Source organism: Gobius niger (genome assembly GCF_951799975.1).
Source record: "Gobius niger genome assembly, chromosome: 7".
Classification (NCBI taxonomy): domain Eukaryota; kingdom Metazoa; phylum Chordata; class Actinopteri; order Gobiiformes; family Gobiidae; genus Gobius; species Gobius niger.
The window spans coordinates 32,202,712-32,222,656 of NC_136858.1; the positions used below are offsets into that span (position 1 = coordinate 32,202,712).

The following is a 19,945-nucleotide window of genomic DNA, read 5'->3' on the forward strand; positions in this document are numbered from 1 at the left end:
CTTTATAAAAGACACATTTGCATTTGTTTTTCCTCACTGTCTAACATGAAACCAGAATGAACTTTTACTTTTTCCTGTCAATTAGAATTTTAAAGTTAACATACATGCTATTTTAGCCATTCCAAAGTTAAGTATAGGCATTTATATGATATATTGTACTTCTACCACTATGGAGCACTCATAAATATATGTGATAAATATAAGTGTTTTCTGGAGGTATTAGATAATAGATTTAACCTGTAAATCTCTAAAGGGTTTTCCTCCTTTTCCCGCCTGTCAGTCCCTTAAAGGAACAGGCCACCGTTTTTACATACTGAGATATGTTCTTGCCTGAGCTTAGACGAGTTGATGTGTACCTGTCTGATCTTTGTGTGTGCCCTCAGTCACGCAAAATGACCAAAGATGTTGTTAGCATTTGGCCTCTCCCAGCCATAGAACTATATATTCCTATCGCTCCAAACGGGGTGAAGTTAGAAGCGACCAAGCTCTTCCACGGGCACGCACACAGACCAGACAGGTACGCATCAACTTGTCGAAGCTCAGGTAAGAACATATCTCAGTATGGAAAAACGGTGGCCTGTTTCTTTAAATAGATGAGGCGGTCATGTAACACTCCACCTGGTTAGCTCAGCTTAGCTTAGCACATGAGGTTTGCGGGATCGAGGACCACGTTTGTCTTCAATCAAATAACATTCATGCAGCGCAATTAATGCTGCATTATTTGTGAACAGTGGCATTCAAATGTTTTAGCAGTAATACATTGATACTTTACTTGCCATTAATAAAAGTGATATTACCAACTTATTTCTGTATAAAGGCATCTGTCATTTATTATAATTATATTTCCATTCTGGAATTAAGTAATAAAAATTGTATGTACAAAAGTGTATGACTCAGAAGGTTGGGTTCCATCAGGAACATGATCTTGTACAGAACTGGATAATTTTTTGGGCGTACGAGTCCTCCAGACTGTTCTTAGGATTTGTTCTTTGAGATAGGGCTGCAGCTAACGATTATTTTGATAATCAATTTATCTACCGATTATTTTCAAGATTAATCGATTGGCTGTGAAAGGTGCATGGAAATTGTATTTTTTCAATTTTTTGACCACATAGAGCTAAAGTGGCAGCGCTTGAGGACAGGTTGATGGAGTAAACATAAAGTAAACATTTGTAGGAGGCTCTTTGTGCTAATTCAGCTTTCTGATTGGACGAGACAAAGACAGATATTTATGAAATTTACAATGTACAAAACACTGCAGACCCTCACTTTAAAAATAAAGTAGTTTTTCATCCAAAATACATAATTGTCATGTCATTTTTGCTCTATTTTAGTCTGTGTTCACTAGAAAATGATTAATCGATTACTGAAATAGTTGACATTTAAGTTATCGATTAGTTGTCGATTAATCGATTAGTTGTTTCAGCCCTACTTTGAGAGGAATGTTTTCAGCTAAGAACAACTTTTGTGAATGCCAAAAACATTCTTAAGAAGGCCTTAAGAAGAAATTTCTGAGTAAGAACGTGTAGTGAACATCCATGAATAAGGTCCATTGCCTTTGCCTCTGCAGACACACAACTGTGACATGTGTTAAAAAGAATGACTACACTTATGTTTGTGAAGGCTCTCATTCGTTCAGAAAGTTTTCATCGTAGTGAAGCTAAAGCGTCGACCGGACTGGGTTGGTTGAGGTGAGGACGTTTCGCTTCTACTCACTGAAGCTTCTGTCCTCAACTACGGTAACCAAACCCAGTCCAGTCGACGATTTAGCTTCACTATATGATACTTCATTTATAATGTATCATTTGGAGCACAAGGATTATTCTTCTACAACTACCCCAATACTATTACTACTACTGTACACGTTATAGGACAAAAAGAATATGTGCAATAATGATGAACAGTTCACCAAAACACAGAGCCCCAAACTATGCTAAGATATGTTTCTTTATCAGAGATGTCTTCCCGTTTACCAATGCCTGGCCTAAATGTTTGCAGTGCAAGATTGTTGTATTTCAAAAACATAGCCTTGAGTCTAGGCTGTACACATAACTCAAATATTCGGTCCAAAAATGTATATATAAAAACAAAGTACCAGCAATACATGTCGGAGCATCACTTAAAACGTCTAAATCATTTTGAGCATTCACAGCCCACACCACTCACATTCTTGTAACATCATTCAAAAAAAGTCTCGTATATGGGTTTACAGCCCTGGTGACACTCAATCGGATAAACACATGCAGTGAGTACAGTATGTAATAACTCCAGCCTAAATGAAGTTTGGGTAAAGCTAACCATGGCCCTGTGAGGCTTTAATTACAGAACAGGGCTGCGTCTGAGGAGCGATGACATATTTCTTGAAGTGAAGTTTGTTATTTTTACAGTCAGCAGGGTGTAATGTCCTCAGGGTTTCCTGGTTGTTTTTCATGAACGGGAGAGATTGGGGCTTTTCCTGGCAGAGATCATTCATTCACATATGAGATTACAGAATTACCATCCAAGTGCCCCATTCACTGCTATATTCCCACCGGGAGGGCAACAAAAATCTGCTGCAGAGCTGTGCTTGTTTTGGCAGCTTGTTTTAAACGCATTAGTGCAGAAGGAGGCAGGTGATTTTCTCTGGAGATACTGAAAAAGCCAAAAGTAAATGTCAAAAATGTGAAAAGTTTACTTCATTTGGATCAAAATATCTGGCATTTATCTTGGAGGTGTTTGTTTTTATTCTAATAAGTACTTACTACCCGGGTGAGGTTAATTTGTAGTGGGTCACTCACATGTTGAAGGTATTTCAGAGCGAACATTGTTTCTCGAAATGTTTCAGTCTTCTGTGAGCTTTTTTTTGGGCTTTATTCATTTCCTGGTACTTCCATAAGCCGACATGTTTGGTAAAGACTGACTGTGTTTGGTAAAGACTGCGGGAATGGCTGGCCAGGGAGAAATTATGTAGGTGGCGAAGTTATATTCAGGAAGAAAAATATCACAATCAACGATATTATAGACTTTAAAGGCACACTGCGTCACATTTTGGACTATCCTGTTGCCATCAATGCAAAACCTGACCAGCTCGACACAGAAAATGCTCTTTTTGCAGTGGGTAGCCAAAGAATGGATTTGGATGAGGACCTAACCTGTTTAAATCTCAAATTATGCTTCAATCAACGTGTCCATGGAGACGAGGTGGAGACGTCCCGATAAAGTTACAGTCATGTCTTATGCCTGGTGTATACTGAGCGTTTTTTTTGTGTTATACGATTTTTAGATGTCACATTGCACGGCGTGGGGATGGTAAAATTGTGAGCTGCACTCTTCTCCACCTTGTGATCGTTCAAATGACAATCGTAGCTACGGCCAAAGTTGTAGCAGTTTCAGGAAATGTTTATTTCCTCGGAAAAGTGCAGGGAAAGTCCTGTAAAATGCAGAGTCGGACCCGCTCGTGCCCGGCTTATGTTGCTTGTGACTCTGGCGGCTTGCGGTGTGCGCTGATGTGTTGACGGGACACAGACAGAGATCCTCTCTGCAGCGAGAGGAGGCTCACTCTACGACTATAGAAAAAAAGACCAAAGATCCGCACAGACTGCGCTCACCAGTTTATTTGGGACCACAAGTGTAACGTTTTGGACGTTTAGCCCTTCATCATTCACTCTACGACTAGCCTTCTAAAATATCAGACACTGCCTGATGTCGTTGCTCATCTTTGGTCTATTTTAAATCTTTGTCCCTGTTTCACTGTATGATCTAAGACCTCCGATTTTCAGCTACGACCTAAGATTTTTCCCACGACTAGGGCTGTCACGATAATTACTATATCAACTTATCGCTCAATAAATAACAGATAAACGACATAATTTTGGGCTCGATATTCATAGTCTGTACATTTATTCGCATTTCCCCCCTATTTTTTCTTTGTAAAACTGATTTCTAACAGAAGCAAATTGAGTTGCATTATATTTCATGTTTATTGCTGATTGTGTGGTATTTGATATGATAATGCACTTTTAGAACTGTCATTTTTTTTATGCCTGAGAGTTGACTGTATCCAGTATCGTTAGAGTCAATAATATCGTTAATCATTTTGAGCCCAAAATGTATTGTTTATCTGTTTATCTTTGTTGAACGATACGTCGATATATAAATGATCATAGGACAACCCTAGCATAGTCTTTATAAAACAGACCAAAAATGTGCTAAATGTGTCTGTTGGCTTCCCCACAATCAGGTCACCGGTTATAAAAAAAGAAAAAGACATGTAACCACTTCATGTTTTGTAATTGCTGTTTTCCTCTTTCCCAGATTGCGATTTATTCCAAGATTTTGGGCAATAAGTGAATAACAGATAATAGTTTTTTTTGAACAGTTGTCACTATGGTAAGTATCACCACCCACAGCACGAACAGCGATGTCTAACTATATCCACATTTGTCCTCTTTTGTCCGTGCCGCACACAGGGACACCCACTTCGCAATTATGCCTATTGTGCTCCTTTCCTGCTCCCTTGAATGCCCTCTACATGTGAGTCGTGTATTTAGCCCCTATCTGATATTGGACTGACATCTTATCTCAATCTGTCTGCGCCAATGTACATAAACACGTATAGAGCACAAACCCTCCAAATCCCACAATCAAAACATTACAGGGAATTCTAAATGCATTTCCTGAGTCCTTACATCAGCTTTCAAAACTTTTTTTTTTTTTCTTCATCGCTCCCTGTCAACTCTGGAGGTAGACAAATAAACGTAAAGTGTCACTATAAAAGAACAATAAACAAATTAGCCGGGGTGAGTTGAGTCTTCCCCCATGACTCAGTGTTGGAGGTGTTTTTTTCGGGCTCGTGTTGTGTTTGCAGATAGCATCAGCGGCGCTGACAGACACAATAAGGGAGGCTCCTGCAAGGAAGCTGAGAAAAATACAGGAAGTGTGTGTGAGAGGGGTTCACGATTGTTGCCAGCTGTTACGGTACTGAAGGAGCTGTGGCTCTATTCAGGTAATATTGTCTTTTAATAAAAAAAAGCCTGTTGTCATTTATGTCATGAAGTTTAGATGCCAAAATATATTCGAAATCTGTAGTTTATAATACAAACGCTCTAAATGAGGAGGAGGAGGATAAACTTTATTGTCCCATAGGGAAATTTGTCTTGGACGTGCCATGCTGTGGTTCATACAATAACAATATATGACAGTGTATTAATCAAGGCAATGAATTGATCATAAAAACACCCAAACACAAAGTGCAATCTGCGCTTGTTAAGAAGAGCAGCCGATACAGGAATAAAACAGTTTGTATCGGTTGCATGTGTCTCTTATAGCCCAATATCGTTTCCCCCGATGGTAAAAGCTCATATTCATTAAAGAGCACACAAGAACGTTCTTTGAGAATGTTTTTTGCCAGGGCCGAGGATTCAAAGAGTGTCTGTAAAGAAGCAAACTCTTTCCTGCAATAATCTTCATGGCAGTACGGAACAGTTTCTCTATTTTGGTTTTACACAGGACAGTAAGAGGGCCAAACCAGGCAACCATGCCGTATCTGATAGGCTTGAATATTGCAATAAAAATGGTTATACTACTATTGAAACTAAATTCGTAAACAATTTGTTTTTCTGTCAAAATAAAATAAATAAATAAATATCAAAACATGAAATCTAATGGATTTAATAAAAAAAAATCCCTTTAAAACAGAATTTCTGCTTTTTTTGCCTGTGTGAATCTCAGAGAGATTTTGTGATATATTGTGTCACCTAATATTGTGCAGATAATAATTGGTGCTATATTGTGTGCAGCCCTATATTATATTAATTATAGTGTAGTATATTCAATTATATAGGTTGATCTGTAGATTTAAGTCATAGATTTAGTCCACATTTTATAAAACTTTAGTCAAATTTCAGTCAGTAAAAATATTACTTTGATTAAAATCAAGACAGGAAAATTGTTAATGAAATGAACACTGGCACACTGTGGGCAAAAGGCGGTTCATAGAGAAAAAAAGCACTAAAATACAATAACTTTCCAGAAAACATTTAGAGGATTATTTACAAACATGACTCTTTAAACTCAGATCATTAACTAGTTCTCCGTCTCACGTCTGTGCCTGCCTTGAGTCGTCAATCTCGGAACACATTCAAAACTACTACTAAGTGTTTGGGCTGGTTGGTCTTTAAGGCACTCCTGGGACAGTGTTGTAAAAAAAAAATCTCCAGCAAACAAACCTCAACCATTCTCAAAACAATGACACGGAACCACACACTTGCTCTTATAAACACACACTTTTCACTGCAGCGTCTCCTCTGCCAAACTCAAATTAGCGCTCTTTGTTCCAGGAATGCTCCCCAACTCTTAGCACGAAATTATGTCATCCGCCCCTTTTAACGCGACCACGTGTTTGCTGCGGTCTGCGTGGCCCTGTGTCTGTTTATGCCATTGACTTCCCTGTAGATCCACACGGAGCTATTTTGATTAATGCCAAAATTGTAATTATATAGTCCGGGGATGTGTTTGCTTCGAAGGTCGTCACGTTTAGCGCTGTCCCGAGAGTCGAAACCATTGTGCTGTTTTGGACACAGTTGTTTTCTGTGTAAACAGTAGACTGACATAAAATTGGCTTGAGTGTCAGACTCACAAAACTAGGTCGAGCACATACTGCATTGTTACTGTATGGTTAGCTGTATGTCCTATAAGCACTTAACTTTGTAGTAATTGTTTTAATCACAGAGTAAGTTATGGTCATTTATTCATCAGTAAAAATGACAACATAGCAATATTGCGGAGAGTAGGAGTGTCTTATACTTGTCCAAGAACAACTGACACTTAAATCGATACTTCTTAACAACAGGATGATACTAAAAAAAGCAGGGTGTGTCACACTTACAAAGACATAAGACATGTTTTATCCTCTTAACCCTCACCTGAAGCTTCTTGAAAAAAGCATCAATAGCAACAAAAGACAAGATAACATCGAGGATGAAAGTGCAACGAAAAGACATAAAAAAGGTGATAAAAATATGACAAAAACACAACAAAAAAGTGGCAAAAATGAGACAAAAATGCAACAAGAAAGCCACAAAAGACCAATGAAAAAGTGACACAAAAGTGATGGAAAAGTGGCAAAAATTTGACAAAATAAAAGTCAAAACAGTGACAACAACTTGGCAACAACGCAAGGAAAACGATCCATTTAGATCACTTTTGTTGGTCTTAGCTTTCAAATGAGGCGTTACCCTGGCCTATAGCTCTCCAGTCAAAAAACGTTTAGATTTGGGTAACACCAGCTGAACCGGAGAAAAACAATACGGAGTTTAAAATTTTAAATTAAATTTTAAATTTTAAAATTATGCATTTTCCTCCCCCTACATGTTCCAGCCATGTCCTAATGTGCCTCTAAAATCCTGCACTGTAACTGAAAAAGGTGTTAACTTGGGTCCGAAGTGCCGTCATGCACGAGCTCAATATAGAAGGTGCAGTTACACGTATGACCTGAGGTGGCAGTAGTGAGTATAAAATGGCCAACTTGCATCTAGCCCCTTTAAAAGAAATATTGCATCAATTTTCACAGAAGTGGTTTGTCGCTATGCTACGTTTTGACACTCAGTTGTGATTGGCTAAAACAAGGGGCACTTCATCTAATCAGAAATTCTCTTCAATTCAAATTTAAAGCTTTTTAATGCCATCTTACAGCCCAAATATGATGTTTTAATACCACAAAGGCAGAAAAAGATTTGCAAACGTTTCATCAAACAGAGAAAAGAGAATTGGACAAAACGGGCAACTCTTGAGCAAAAACATTTGATCAATTTCAGCCAACACTGCGATCATAATTCCACACACAGTACCTGAACTGAGCAGAGCCGCTGGAACAAAGCAGATAAAGTCAGCAGCAGCGTCGCGGACTTCCTGGTCTTCATCCTGCAGCAGCGTGACCAGGCTCCTCCAGAGGGACACTGTGGCGGCCAGACCTGAAATAAGCCACCAAATATTGCAAAATAATATGTAAAACAGATACTGGATTGATGCAATAATCTTACGTAATTTGCAAATCACTAAGGTACCGAGATGTGACATTACATGCATACTCGATTGCTAAAATATACGGATCGAGGACATACCCAGGGGCAGATGGGGGCTGGTGAGGACCGGAGCTGTACATTTGACCAGGACTTCGGAGACCATCATCTTCACCTCCGCAGGCTGGTCCTCGCTGCAGCAGGAGCACACCAGAGAGGCCCATTCGGAGAAACAGGACGCTGCACTGGCATCCTAATGGGAAAGAGCATAAAAATAAAAGGTCTAGAGTAACATGAGCAAATTTACAATGGGGAGAGAGACTTAAATGAAGAGTAAAATCCATGCTCCTTTGTCTCCTGTCTAAGTAAGTATCCATGTAAGTTGTTAACATTACTTTTCTGCTGAACGTACTAAATCAGATAGTGCTGCTTCTCCCAATGGAGCTTCAGGTCAACTGCGACACCCCCTCGATTTGACTGGAGAAGAAAAAACTCAAACTAAACTGGTTTACAAAGAAAAGTTTACCTGAGGTGCAGGTGTCACGAGCTGAGCCACCAGCTGAGAGAGGAGAGTGAGGGCAGCACAGTGGAGCTCCACACTGAAAGCACAAATGCACAAAAAAAGGAATGTTATTTCCAGAATATTTATATTGCGCTGATGTATTGTTATATCTTACAGCTGAAATACCCATGTCCTTCAGTTTTCAAGCTGTCAAAGTGGTAGGTAGTTGTGCTTAATGTCCTGACTTATTTCTAGCTCTCACAATACCTCCCACACATCCTAATTGTTCACGCAATGTAATTATATGCAAGTGTTAGGTGCGTGTACAGCTTTGTACGAGAAGAAGTAGAAGAACATTGCAATGATCTAGTTAGTGGTGGATAAAAATGTGCTATATTTATATTTATTTAACCAGGAAAGTCCCATTGAGATTGAAAACCTCTTTTTCAAGGAAGCCCTGGACAAGAGGCAGCAAACAACACAGAATTGGAATTACAATACACGCTATACATATTATGAAAAACAGTTACAATGAAAAAAGGTCGACTCAATATATATAAGTAAGGGGTATGGTCTGTTTGTTCCCAGATAAATGCTATGTTTATAATATAGGACTCGAGGGGCAAGAGAAATGTACTCTAATAATATAGGATTATATAATTTTATGAGATTCAGAATAGTTTTGCAGTTAATAACTATTAATACAGTACAGCTTATAAATAGAATAACCTAGGCTCACACAGAGTTTTATGAAATTTGGACAAAGATGGAAATAAATTCTTTTTTTCATCAATTTCTAAAGTAAAAAAAATGTGTTAATATAAAAATTTGTGTGATTTTGTGAAACATTGTGGCATAAATATATTTCTTCACCTAAATAACAGTAGTTTGGAGATACATTGTGTAGCTCTACTTATTAACTACTGGAAATATTAAGTAAAATTAGATTTAATGACTCATTCTATGTTTGTTTTTTAATGCAATGCACCAATAAAGTACAAAAATGTGCAACTGAAAACTCCCATTCATGCACAAAACTCGTGTAGACTTACAAACCACAAAAAAGAAGCGTGCTGCTCCTCGCCACTGCACTGCACAGAACAATAGCCGCAGGCGCAGGCAGCGACTCAATCTCACCCCAAAAACTGGCTCTAATCATCACCCTCGCCTCGCTCCGAAAGGGAAAGAGGATCCTCACCACCAGAGATTGTGGCCGGGACGAGGCTTTGCGCCGCTGAAAGCTCTCTGAAACCCTATCCTGATCCCGGGACGTTTGCCGTTGTTCAGGGGTGAGAAAGGTGCAGCAGTGGCCCGTCAGAGAGGTGTGTGTCTGTCAGTGCGAGTCGAAGGGCGGACAGTGGGAGAGTGCTCATAAATACAGGAGTGTAAGGTGTACTGTGAGCTGAGTCAGTCTGTGGTTTCATATGGGCCCGGTGCTCTACAATAGAGAGCGTTGGATCAAACAGGTGTGAGGGGAATAACGGGGATTATGTTACTGTAGGTCGATGTTTACAGTAAATATGTTTAAAATGCACTGTATTAGTTTGAGTTTCACTGTGGATTGAGAATCTTTTGGATGTGCTGGACAAGACTTTGTGCAGTGGTCACTCTCTCCCATCATCAATACAAGAGCTGGGGGAAAAAGTTAATGCAAGACTGGAGCTTTTGCCATTATAGAAACGTATTGAAACCATGCCAAAGCTAATGCCTGCTTTAATAATCTCTTAACTCCCATTTTAACCAAGCACATTTTCTCCAGTTCAGCTTTACTCAAATCTAAAAGCTTCTTGAGCTTACAGCCTTATTGACTTTAAAAACTGATCTAAGACTTTTCTTTGCATTGTCGTCACTTTTTTGGTCATATTTCTGGTGTTTTTGTAGCTTTTTTGATGTTTCTTTGCTGATTTCTCATTCTTTTTTATCATCCTTTATTTGGTCGCCTGTTTTGTTACGTTTTTATCACTTTTTGTACTTTTTGTTGCTCCTTTGTTGCCTGTTTTTGCTGCTTTTTCACCCTCATTTACTTCTAGTTTTTTGCTATTCTGTCGCTTTTTTTTAAAGAAGCTTTTAGACTTGGGTCAAATCAAACTGGAGAAAAAGTGCTTGGTTAAAGTGACTAGATGCAAGTTAGCCATTTTATACTCACTACTGCCACCTCAGGTCATACGTGTAACTGCACCCTCTATATGAAGCTCATGCATGACGGCACTTCAGACCCGAAGTAACACCTTTTTGAGTGACAGTGCAGGATTTTAGAGGCAGTTGTGGTGAACAGGTCTGAGCTCCAACAGGACATTGTTGTAACATGTAGGGGGAGGAAAATACTGAATTTTAACATTTTTAAACTCTGTATAGTCCCTTTAAAGTGGGGGTTAAGAGATTAATCAAAGCTAAAGGTGGTCCAACAAAATAGTTCTTTTTAGGTCAGGCAGTGGATTCCATTGGGTTTCTTGCTGTGAACAATTTGAGAACCACTCCCCTAAGGTATAGCACAAAACTGTACAATGTAATGTCTGAACAGAGCCAAACATTGACTGATGATCGCTTGGCAGGTGTAAGTTAAATCGTATGTGTGATTTAAAACATGCTAAAGTCGTATATAGAGTCAGAAACTTCATCAATCTTCACACGTGTTCATAAAAGTTTTCATGTTGAGGTCATGGATTTACCAGACTGAGCTTACATTACATTTCCTTACGACTAGGTTTCGGTAAAACTATTCTCGTGTCACTGGTCGATGGAAACAGTGACCCGCGTTTGAGAAAAAAAAAAAAAAAAAGTTAGGCCCAGGTGCAGCCACTGACCCGAGGAGTCCTACTGCATGGACTGTGGACCTGAATGAGGGGCTGACAGTGTGTTCCGACCCATCCATCACAGAGGAGGGAGAAAGAGTCAGGTAAAGGGGGTGAGAGGGAGATGTTTGGACTGCAGGTGAGGGGACAGGGTATAGTGCAGGTAACAGCAGCAGGAGTTGGATTTCTACTACAGGCTTCTATTCATGTTTGGAAGTTACAGCAGTGGGTACGTGTAGCAAACAACTGATTATCTAACAGATTTCAGTAGTGTATTCATGCATGCAACAATAGATAATGCATTTCTTAATTCTAGAAAACACCGAGAAGTTAAAGAGGGGGTATTATGTTTTTTTCAATCACATAGCACCAGTCTATAGCACACTACGTCTTTGAACGTGCCCAGATCCCGTTTAAAGACGCGAGGAGATCGAGCGTTTAGTGTGGCTGCTCCAAAACTCTGGAACAGTCTCCCCCTAAATGTCAGAGCTGCTCCGACCATAGAAACCTTTAAGACTGCCCTTAAAACACATCTGTTTGCGTTGGCGTTCAGTTCAAGTTGAGCTGTATTATGACTCTATTGTGTGTGCTTGTCTTGTTGCTTTGTACTGTTATTTTATATTGTGTACCTGTATGTGAAGCACTTTGGGCACCTAGTGTTGTTGTAAACGTGCTATACAAATAAAGTTGACATTGACATTGACATACAATGATGACGAAACCTTCTGTTGGTCTGTAAATGCAGTAAATTAGAATAACTGCCTTGTATAAAATTGCTTTCTCAAAATGACTGTAGCGAATGTCTTGAAATAGGCCTCTTTAAGAACCTCTGACCCTTTCCGACACGCCCCTCCACATGCTGTCTGTGGCATCAGTGGGGAGGGGGTTCTGCTGAGGAGCAGTGGTTGGTTACTCGGCTGGTGACGAAAGCTCGGAGGCGTCTCCAGGAGATGGGGGCATTCCTAGGAGGACTCAGGCAAACCTATCCCTAAAATGGCCGCCATCAGAGTTTTTACAGATTACTCAAAAATACGTGAATGTGCCAAGGCAACACTTCAGGCATGTTTTTAATGAGGGAATGACATAATAACATGATGTAAAGCTTGAAAAAGTTGATTTTGCATAATACCAACCCTTTAATTTCACTAAACCTTTCTAAAATTGAGAAGTCATATTGCTATTGAAACCGGTGTGTTATGTAACAGTGGCCACTGAGGATGATGTCAGGTCATCTCTGCTCGTGCAGTGTTCTGGTCTCGTGTCTGACCTGTGCGCTGAGGTTTGGGCGAGCGAGAGCAGGCGCCGCAGGACCTCCTCTCGGGACAGGCGTCGATCCCCGTCCCGCCACAGAACGGGCCCCGAGGAGCCGAGCGCGCACAGCACCTCCAGGACCTGCGCACACGGGACGTACAGAGAACATACAGAGGACATGTGAACTCTCGTCTGTCAGTGGGGCTTTGGTGTCCTCTCGGCAGCTGCCAACGTCCTGAGTATTTTTACACCGGTCGGATCCTCCCATCGCACGCCCCAAAAACCACGGGCGCACAGCTGCCCGGCGGCTCACACACAGATAAAGTTTACATCCTACTGCATTAGAGACTCTGTGTTCAAACGGAAACTGCTGAATAATCAAGTTATGAATGATATAGAAAATGCTTTTTGTGTTGTGTCCAGAATGAGGATATATAAGCACCAACCCTTAGGAAACTTACGCAGACTCAATGTCAGAAAACCAAGAATGAAGAAAGAAGAGCTGGTGGGAGAAAATGCCAAACAAAACAATTACTTTAGTCAATTCTCATTTGGTACAACACTTTATAAGACGTTTACAGGCACATTTTTGAGAGTTGCTTGACAAGTGTTTTTTAACCTCTTACAATGCGCCTGAACTGAGCGCATTTTTTCCCGGTTCGGCTTTACCCAAATCTAAAAGCTTCTCGACTGGAGAGCATCAGTGTAATGCCTCAATTGACAACTAAGACCTACAAAAGTGATCAGAACTTGTTCATCACGTTGTCACCGTGTTTTTGTCCTGCTTTTGTTACTTTGGTAACACTTTATTTTACAGTACCCTAGATACTCTGTAACAGTCTGTAATAACCTGTACTAGATACACAATGAAATAATATGTATTTGTAGTTTGTAGGTACATAATGTAATAAGACATAACTCTAACCCTAACCTTAAGCCCTAACTATAAGGGTCTTGTATCCTATTACATTATATGCCTACAATTACTTACAAAGTACAATGTATCAAGAGTAGTGTAAAATAAAGTGATACCGTTACTTTTTTGTTTGTTTTTCCAGCACTTTTTTGTCACGCCTTTGTCACTTTTTCTGTTACTTTTTTGTTGTGTTTTGTCGCTTTTTTGTTACGTTTTCATCCTCGTTTTCGTCTCCATTTTGACACTTTTTCCAAGAAGCTTTCAGATGTGGGCAAAGCCAAACTTGAGAAAATGTGCTTGGTTCAGGTTCAACTGGTTAAGAAAGTACAGAAGTATATAGAGTCGTAGTACGTAGTAGTTAGCGCTCTTCTGTCGCAAAAAGAAGGTCTGGGGGTTCGATTCCCGGACTGTGTGAGTCTTTATGAAGTTGGCATGTTCGCTCTGCGTCTGTGTCTCCTTTGGGTGCTCCGGTGTCTCCCATCAGCACAAAATGCACAATATGTCAATCCTGCAGGTGGGTGGTTGGGACCATTAGATGGGTTTTACTGCATGGAAGGATGGGTCTAAAGCAGGGGACAGTATATCAGTCACTTTTCCCTCTGTGTTTACTCCCTGACACACTGGCAGCTGACTGACTGCGCGCCGGGGAGTAACCCTCGTGTAGTGCATTCGTTTTAAAACACATATCCAGCCGTGAACACATGTTGACATTCCTGCAGCGCATCTCACTGATTATTATTTCTTTCTCGGCCTCAACCTGTTATTAGAGCGTTAAAATAAGGCTGGCTTTATGGGAGGGGTGAAGGAGGGAGCGGGGCGAGCGACTACATGCAGAGTGTAAACAGTGGTGTGTGTGCGTGACTGTATATTTGACCTGGGGAGCTGTAAAAAGAGGAGGGCTAGAAAAGGTAAGACCCCTCCAGTGTCCCGTGTGTGGACAGTGTGACTCCGTTAAACCAAATACAATAATCTGCGGTTTAGCTGCGGCCTGTAAAACTGGAGCAAGAAAACATTTCGTTCAAACAGAAAAAAGAACACATACGCACTAGCGGCTACTCGGTTTTGTAGATTTCACTCTTTTTAAGTCAGTACAATAAATATTTAATAAGCCCTATTAAAAATTTCAAGGATTTCCTCAAGATCGGGAATAGTAGAATCCTTTATTCCTGTGAAATAAAATTGTTCTCACACTTTTACGATTGAACTACAAATTGAAAAAATAATAAACTCATTATGAGGTCGGTCAGGTCTGGAAAGGGTCACTGCTTCTTGTATTTTTGCATTTTGACCCATAGGCAAATCTGTCCTCTGTATTTGACCCATTCTTAATCCAGTTCGTCGCCACAACCTTCTTGAGCATCTCGCTGTAGGATTAGCCTAATGTGCATTTTGAGAAGAATGCATTAGTAGGTTTTTCTCATGAAGTGTGATACAATATCATAAAACACATCATTTCTGCTTCGTTCCAAACTGGAGGTGGGCTGGGCTGTCTTTAACGCTGCAGACAAGTGCACACTTTCAATGATACAGCCTCAGCCGCTCGTAACACGGTTTAAATGGGACTTTGCGGTGTGGACACTTTTACAATGGCTTCTCTCTGTTCTCCATCAATCACTCCAGGTGCCATGCCAGGCTCGTGTCACCGCCCGGTTAGCATCTCTGAATACGAGTATGAATTCTGTCATACTTTTCACACACGGAGCCACCACTGAAAATGGGCGGTGTTCATAGTACCTTTGTTATTAAGGTCATCTGCAAACAAAGGTCTCCAAAGGGTCTAGCACCTGCTAACCTGCTGGTTCTCAACTGGTGGGTACAGAGTCAGAACCCAAAAGCAGGTCGTGGAATCATTTTCATTGGGTAACAAGCATTTCCATTGAGACTTTGAGAGAGACATATAAGCTCTGTTGTACTTGTGTATAATGACAAATAAAGCATTCTCTTCTCTTTTCTTCCACTCTCGTCTCTTCTCTTCTCTTCTCTTCTCGTCTCTTCTCTTCGATTCTTTTCTCTTCGACTCTCTTCTCTTCTCGTCTCTTCTCTTCTCGTCTCTTCTCTTCGACTCTTTTCTCTTCGACTCTTTTCTCTTCGACTCTTTTCTCTTCGACTCTTTTCTCTTCGACTCTCTTCTCTTCGACTCTCTTCTCTTCTATTCTACTCTCTTCTCCTATCTTGTCTTCTGCTCTCTTCTCTTCTCTTCTCTTCTACACTCTTCTCTTCTCTTGCATTCCATTCCCAGCAAGATATTTTTTTCAATATTTATGTACTGAGACAGCAAAAATACACGCACATCACTAGGCACAAAGCTACTGCGGTTTATTTTATTTCATTTATTTGACAGGGACATGTATAGGAGCATTAATCAGCTCTTGGAGCTAATTTCCATCTGCAGACCCCCCTGATTAACTGTGAATAAAGAAAAAGCCTGCACACTTACTCCAAAAGGACTGCATTTATTAAGACAACGTTTCGATCCTATATAACCTCTACCCACTATAGGCTCATCCACCAGTGTGGAGTTGGATAAACACATCAATACATGGAAATAATCAATGGTACATCCATTGCAACCTTTACAAAAAATTTATGTCAAAAGCTATTTATATATAATATAAATATGTATGTACTACAAAATTAGACTATGTTTATTCTATTTAAATGACTGGTGAAGAGTTGTTTCACGTAATTTCAGTATTATGGCTTATTTCTGGCTTTAATCAACAATAAGCTGTGGAAAATTAAATTATAAATGATTGAATGTACAAATAATAATAATAAATAATAGATTCAATTATGCTTTGGGTCGCGGTGATGTTTCACAACGCTATAAACGGTTGAGGGGTCAGTTCAGTAGGCTCTCAAATGTTAATGTAATGGATCTGCATTTTGAAAATGTTAATGTAAGATTGCAATCAGAAGGATCACAATAGGATATTTTACCGTAATTGTTTAAGCCCTGCTACTAAACATGGACTGAGCCTTAAATGAGGAACAATAAAAAGCCCGTAACTTCCCAGGCATGTTCTTTTTTTTTTTCTTTTCTTCCCTCGACCCACATCGTTTTCTGACACAGCTGGTCTGAGTGCCTCTGCTGACTCCTGACTTTTTACAACGCGTTTTAATGAGCCGCCGTCCCGTGACACTCCGGCCTGCCCGCATACCCAAATATACAGGAAAACATGCCAAGTCAGGCGTGGACGCGTACACAAGGGCCGCGCTGTGACATGCAAATAAACGTGACGCCCACCCAGAACGAAAGCACACACCGCAGGTACAAACAAAACAAATGTAAAAGTCGCACTCCGGCTCAGTCCTCAGGGGCCGTGGGTCCTGCTGAGAGCCAATGGTATTTACAGGAGTGAGGGCTGCAGCGGCTTTCGAGTTAAAATAGAGGAGTAGAAATATGTTGGAAGAGAATAGAAGAGCATATTATTACTGAAGGTTAAAGGGACTATACAGAGTTCAAAAATGTTAAAATTATGTATTTTCCTCCCCCTACATGTTCCAACAATGTCCTAATGTGTAGAATGAGCTCAGACCTGTTCACCACGACTGCCTCTAAAATCCTGCACTGTCACTCAAAAAGGTGTTAATTCGGGTCCGAAGTGCCGTCCAGCACGAGCTTAATATAGAAGGTGCAGTTACATGTATGACCTGAGGTGGCAGTAGTGAGTATAAAATGGCAAACTTGCATCTAGCCCCTTTAAAGGTTATTAAAGCAATGTGCGAGAACTAGATTCCACCTGTCTGCGCTTGAGAAAGAAATAGACTCAGCAGATTGAATTTCTGTATTATTTCTTGCTTCATGTAACTAGGCAAAAGTAAAGCCAATATTGTATTTTATGACATGCTTTTTTATCTTATTAAAATTACTTCCTAGACCAAGCTTTGCTGATTCACCAGGGAAATTACTTTGAAGCTTAATGTGATCACAAGGACAAAGAAGGATCATAATATGGATTTTAATCTAACCCACTTTAACCCAGTGCATTTCCTGCAGTTTGGCTTTACTCAAACTAAAAGCCTCTAGGCCAGTGTAGCACCTCATTTGAATGCTAAGGCCTATACAAAACAGATCTACACTTCTTTTGTCACATTGTCACCACATTTATGACATGTTTTTGTTGCATTTTCATTTTGCGTTTTGTTGCTTTTCCGTTATTGTCATATTTATGTCACTTTTCTTTCACAGATGTTCTTGTCTGTTTTTTGTGGTGTCTTCGTTTACAGCCAATAGGCCTGTGCAATGACCCATTTGAAAGCTAAGACCTTGTATTTTCTGAAAATATGTGTGGGATCTGTGTGAGTAAAACACAAGCCGGTGGATGGCAGGTAACAGGTTAAGTATATTCAACAAATGTCATCTTGCACTGATTAAGACCCAATTGTTCCGAGTTGTTTTTTCCATTTTTTGTGCAAAATCTTCACCTAATCGTAAGTACTCAAATAACAATGGAAAAATCAACATAAGATTAACACTGTTGCTGTAGGTCATTTTTAGTTTTGCGTCATGTTTCCTATATTTTACATCCCTAGTTTCTGTCCACAGAGTCCTGTTCCCCTCCTAAACTCGTTAGCGCCGCAGTCGTCCAGAGCTCTTATGTGTGAGTTTAACAGAGTGAGGGAACCAGCGCAGTGCCAGTGAGTTTGGCGTTCCCCACACTGGCCGATTACGCTCTCACGCAAGTCTCGGCAAGATGGAGGATTCATCAATTAGTGGTTCAAGGAAACAAGGAAAACAGATACAAATGCGTCCGTAAATCTCGGTCCGATGTACTGTATAAATATGCGCGCTCACCACTTTCTCCTGACGTGCATGCTTGACAATTTCCTGATTCAAGCCCAGAAATGGTGGTAATTCAAAAATGCAAATACGATCTCATTTCTGCCAATGAATTTTTGGGTTTATCCTTGCCGTGAATAAGGGTCTGAGGACAGGGTTGGCCCCAGGGCAACTATCCATCTTGAATGTTCATTTGGACATCGTTAATGGCAGAGGCATGTTTAGGTTTTGTGTTTATGTGTTACCATTGGTATTAGAGTAACTGTATTATGTGCCATCTTTGGTCATAGTGTCACAGCATCCAGCCCACGAGATGATTTAATCCGGCCCCTGCCCTCTAGCCCATTCCTGTGCGGAGTTTTTTAAAGAATAAACAAAATGTTAATTCCAGCCACTAGGGGCAATAAATAAAAAAAAAAGGAAAGAGTTCCACATGTGTCCAGCAGAGGGCACTGATATAATAAGAGATAATGATATAAACAACACATTATAGCCACGTGGTAAATGGACAGTCTGTGCCATAACTGCATATCACCACTGAGTGACGAGTCAATGAATAATTACTACTATGTAGCACTTTGAGAAACTTGTTACACAGGCTTGTAAAGTGCAATACAAGTGCAAGCCGTTATTGATTAGGCTACAGTCAAGTTGGGGTTTTGACCAAATCACAGCTCATTAGTATTCATTTATTGGAAAAATGTTCTCAATAGTATTTTCCTGTTTACATTATATGCGGCCCGCGACCCGCTGTGGGAGCTGAATTTCGGCCCACGCCCCAAAATGAGTTCGACACCCCTGGCTTAAATCCTTTCAGTCAGGCATCATTTAGCACTTATTAATACTTAAAATACATGTATTCTTATTGTATAATGCACAAGATCATTGTAAATCTGTGACATGTGTTGTAAATGTTTATAATGACCGAAGAAATAAACGACTACAACCACTACTACATTATATTTGGTTTGCAGTTTGATGGACAGTATGTGTCTTGATTTTGAAACTGTTGCCGTTTGTAAATCAGTAATATTTGTGATGTGAGGCGACTGCTGTTGGATTATTAGGTTCCACAAAAACAAGCTAAAACATTTGAACAAAATCTATATACAGAAATATAGTCTTACAGTCACACAGTATTTTTTAAAACCATCTCTTGGCGTTGTTTTACTTGATAATTGGAACATTTCTTCGCATTTGCACATAATGGTTTGATATTTATACCTTTGAAATCTTCAATGCCTTTATCTCCCTAGAAGAGGCTACAAGTTAAACAAAACCTCATCTTCTCTTTCACTCTGTGCTTTCCCAAATAAACAAATGGAAACTCTGAGACTGGCTAATGTTTGATGTCGCCTTAAGCTGGAGTTTACTTCTCACAGGTGTAAGTAAACATATAAGGCCTCATGTATTTGGTGAAGCAACGTTTTTGTTTGACGTCCCGTGTAAGAACAAGGCACTACCTATCTGTAAAGCAAGCAGACAAACAGATAAACAGATGCTTCATGTGGGTCAGAGTGTGTGGTCCCACCTTGGCCAGACAATGGGGGTGTGTCTCGTGAAGGGCCAGTCCCGTCAGGTGACTGAGTACGGTCTGCTCCTGCCACTCTGCGCTCCTTTGGCTATCGCCCCGTTGCAGCATCTTCAGGACAGTGTCTAGAACCAGCGCCCGCACCTACGGATGGTATGGTAGAGCACTTTCAT

The 19,945-nt window shown here is 40.2% G+C and overlaps 1 protein-coding gene across 1 annotated transcript in view; it reads right to left on the reverse strand.

The window, feature by feature from the left end:
- Window positions 1-19,945, reverse strand: part of thada (THADA armadillo repeat containing) — a 133,232-nt gene that overhangs the window by 17,349 nt on the left and 95,938 nt on the right. The window contains exons 32-36 of the mRNA XM_079560560.1: window positions 19,773-19,916; window positions 12,559-12,683; window positions 8,524-8,596; window positions 8,100-8,250; window positions 7,827-7,949 (exon numbers count right to left, since the gene is read on the reverse strand). Coding sequence (XP_079416686.1) covers window positions 7,827-7,949; window positions 8,100-8,250; window positions 8,524-8,596; window positions 12,559-12,683; window positions 19,773-19,916 — 616 coding nt within the window. The remainder of the gene's footprint in view (window positions 1-7,826; window positions 7,950-8,099; window positions 8,251-8,523; window positions 8,597-12,558; window positions 12,684-19,772; window positions 19,917-19,945) is intronic.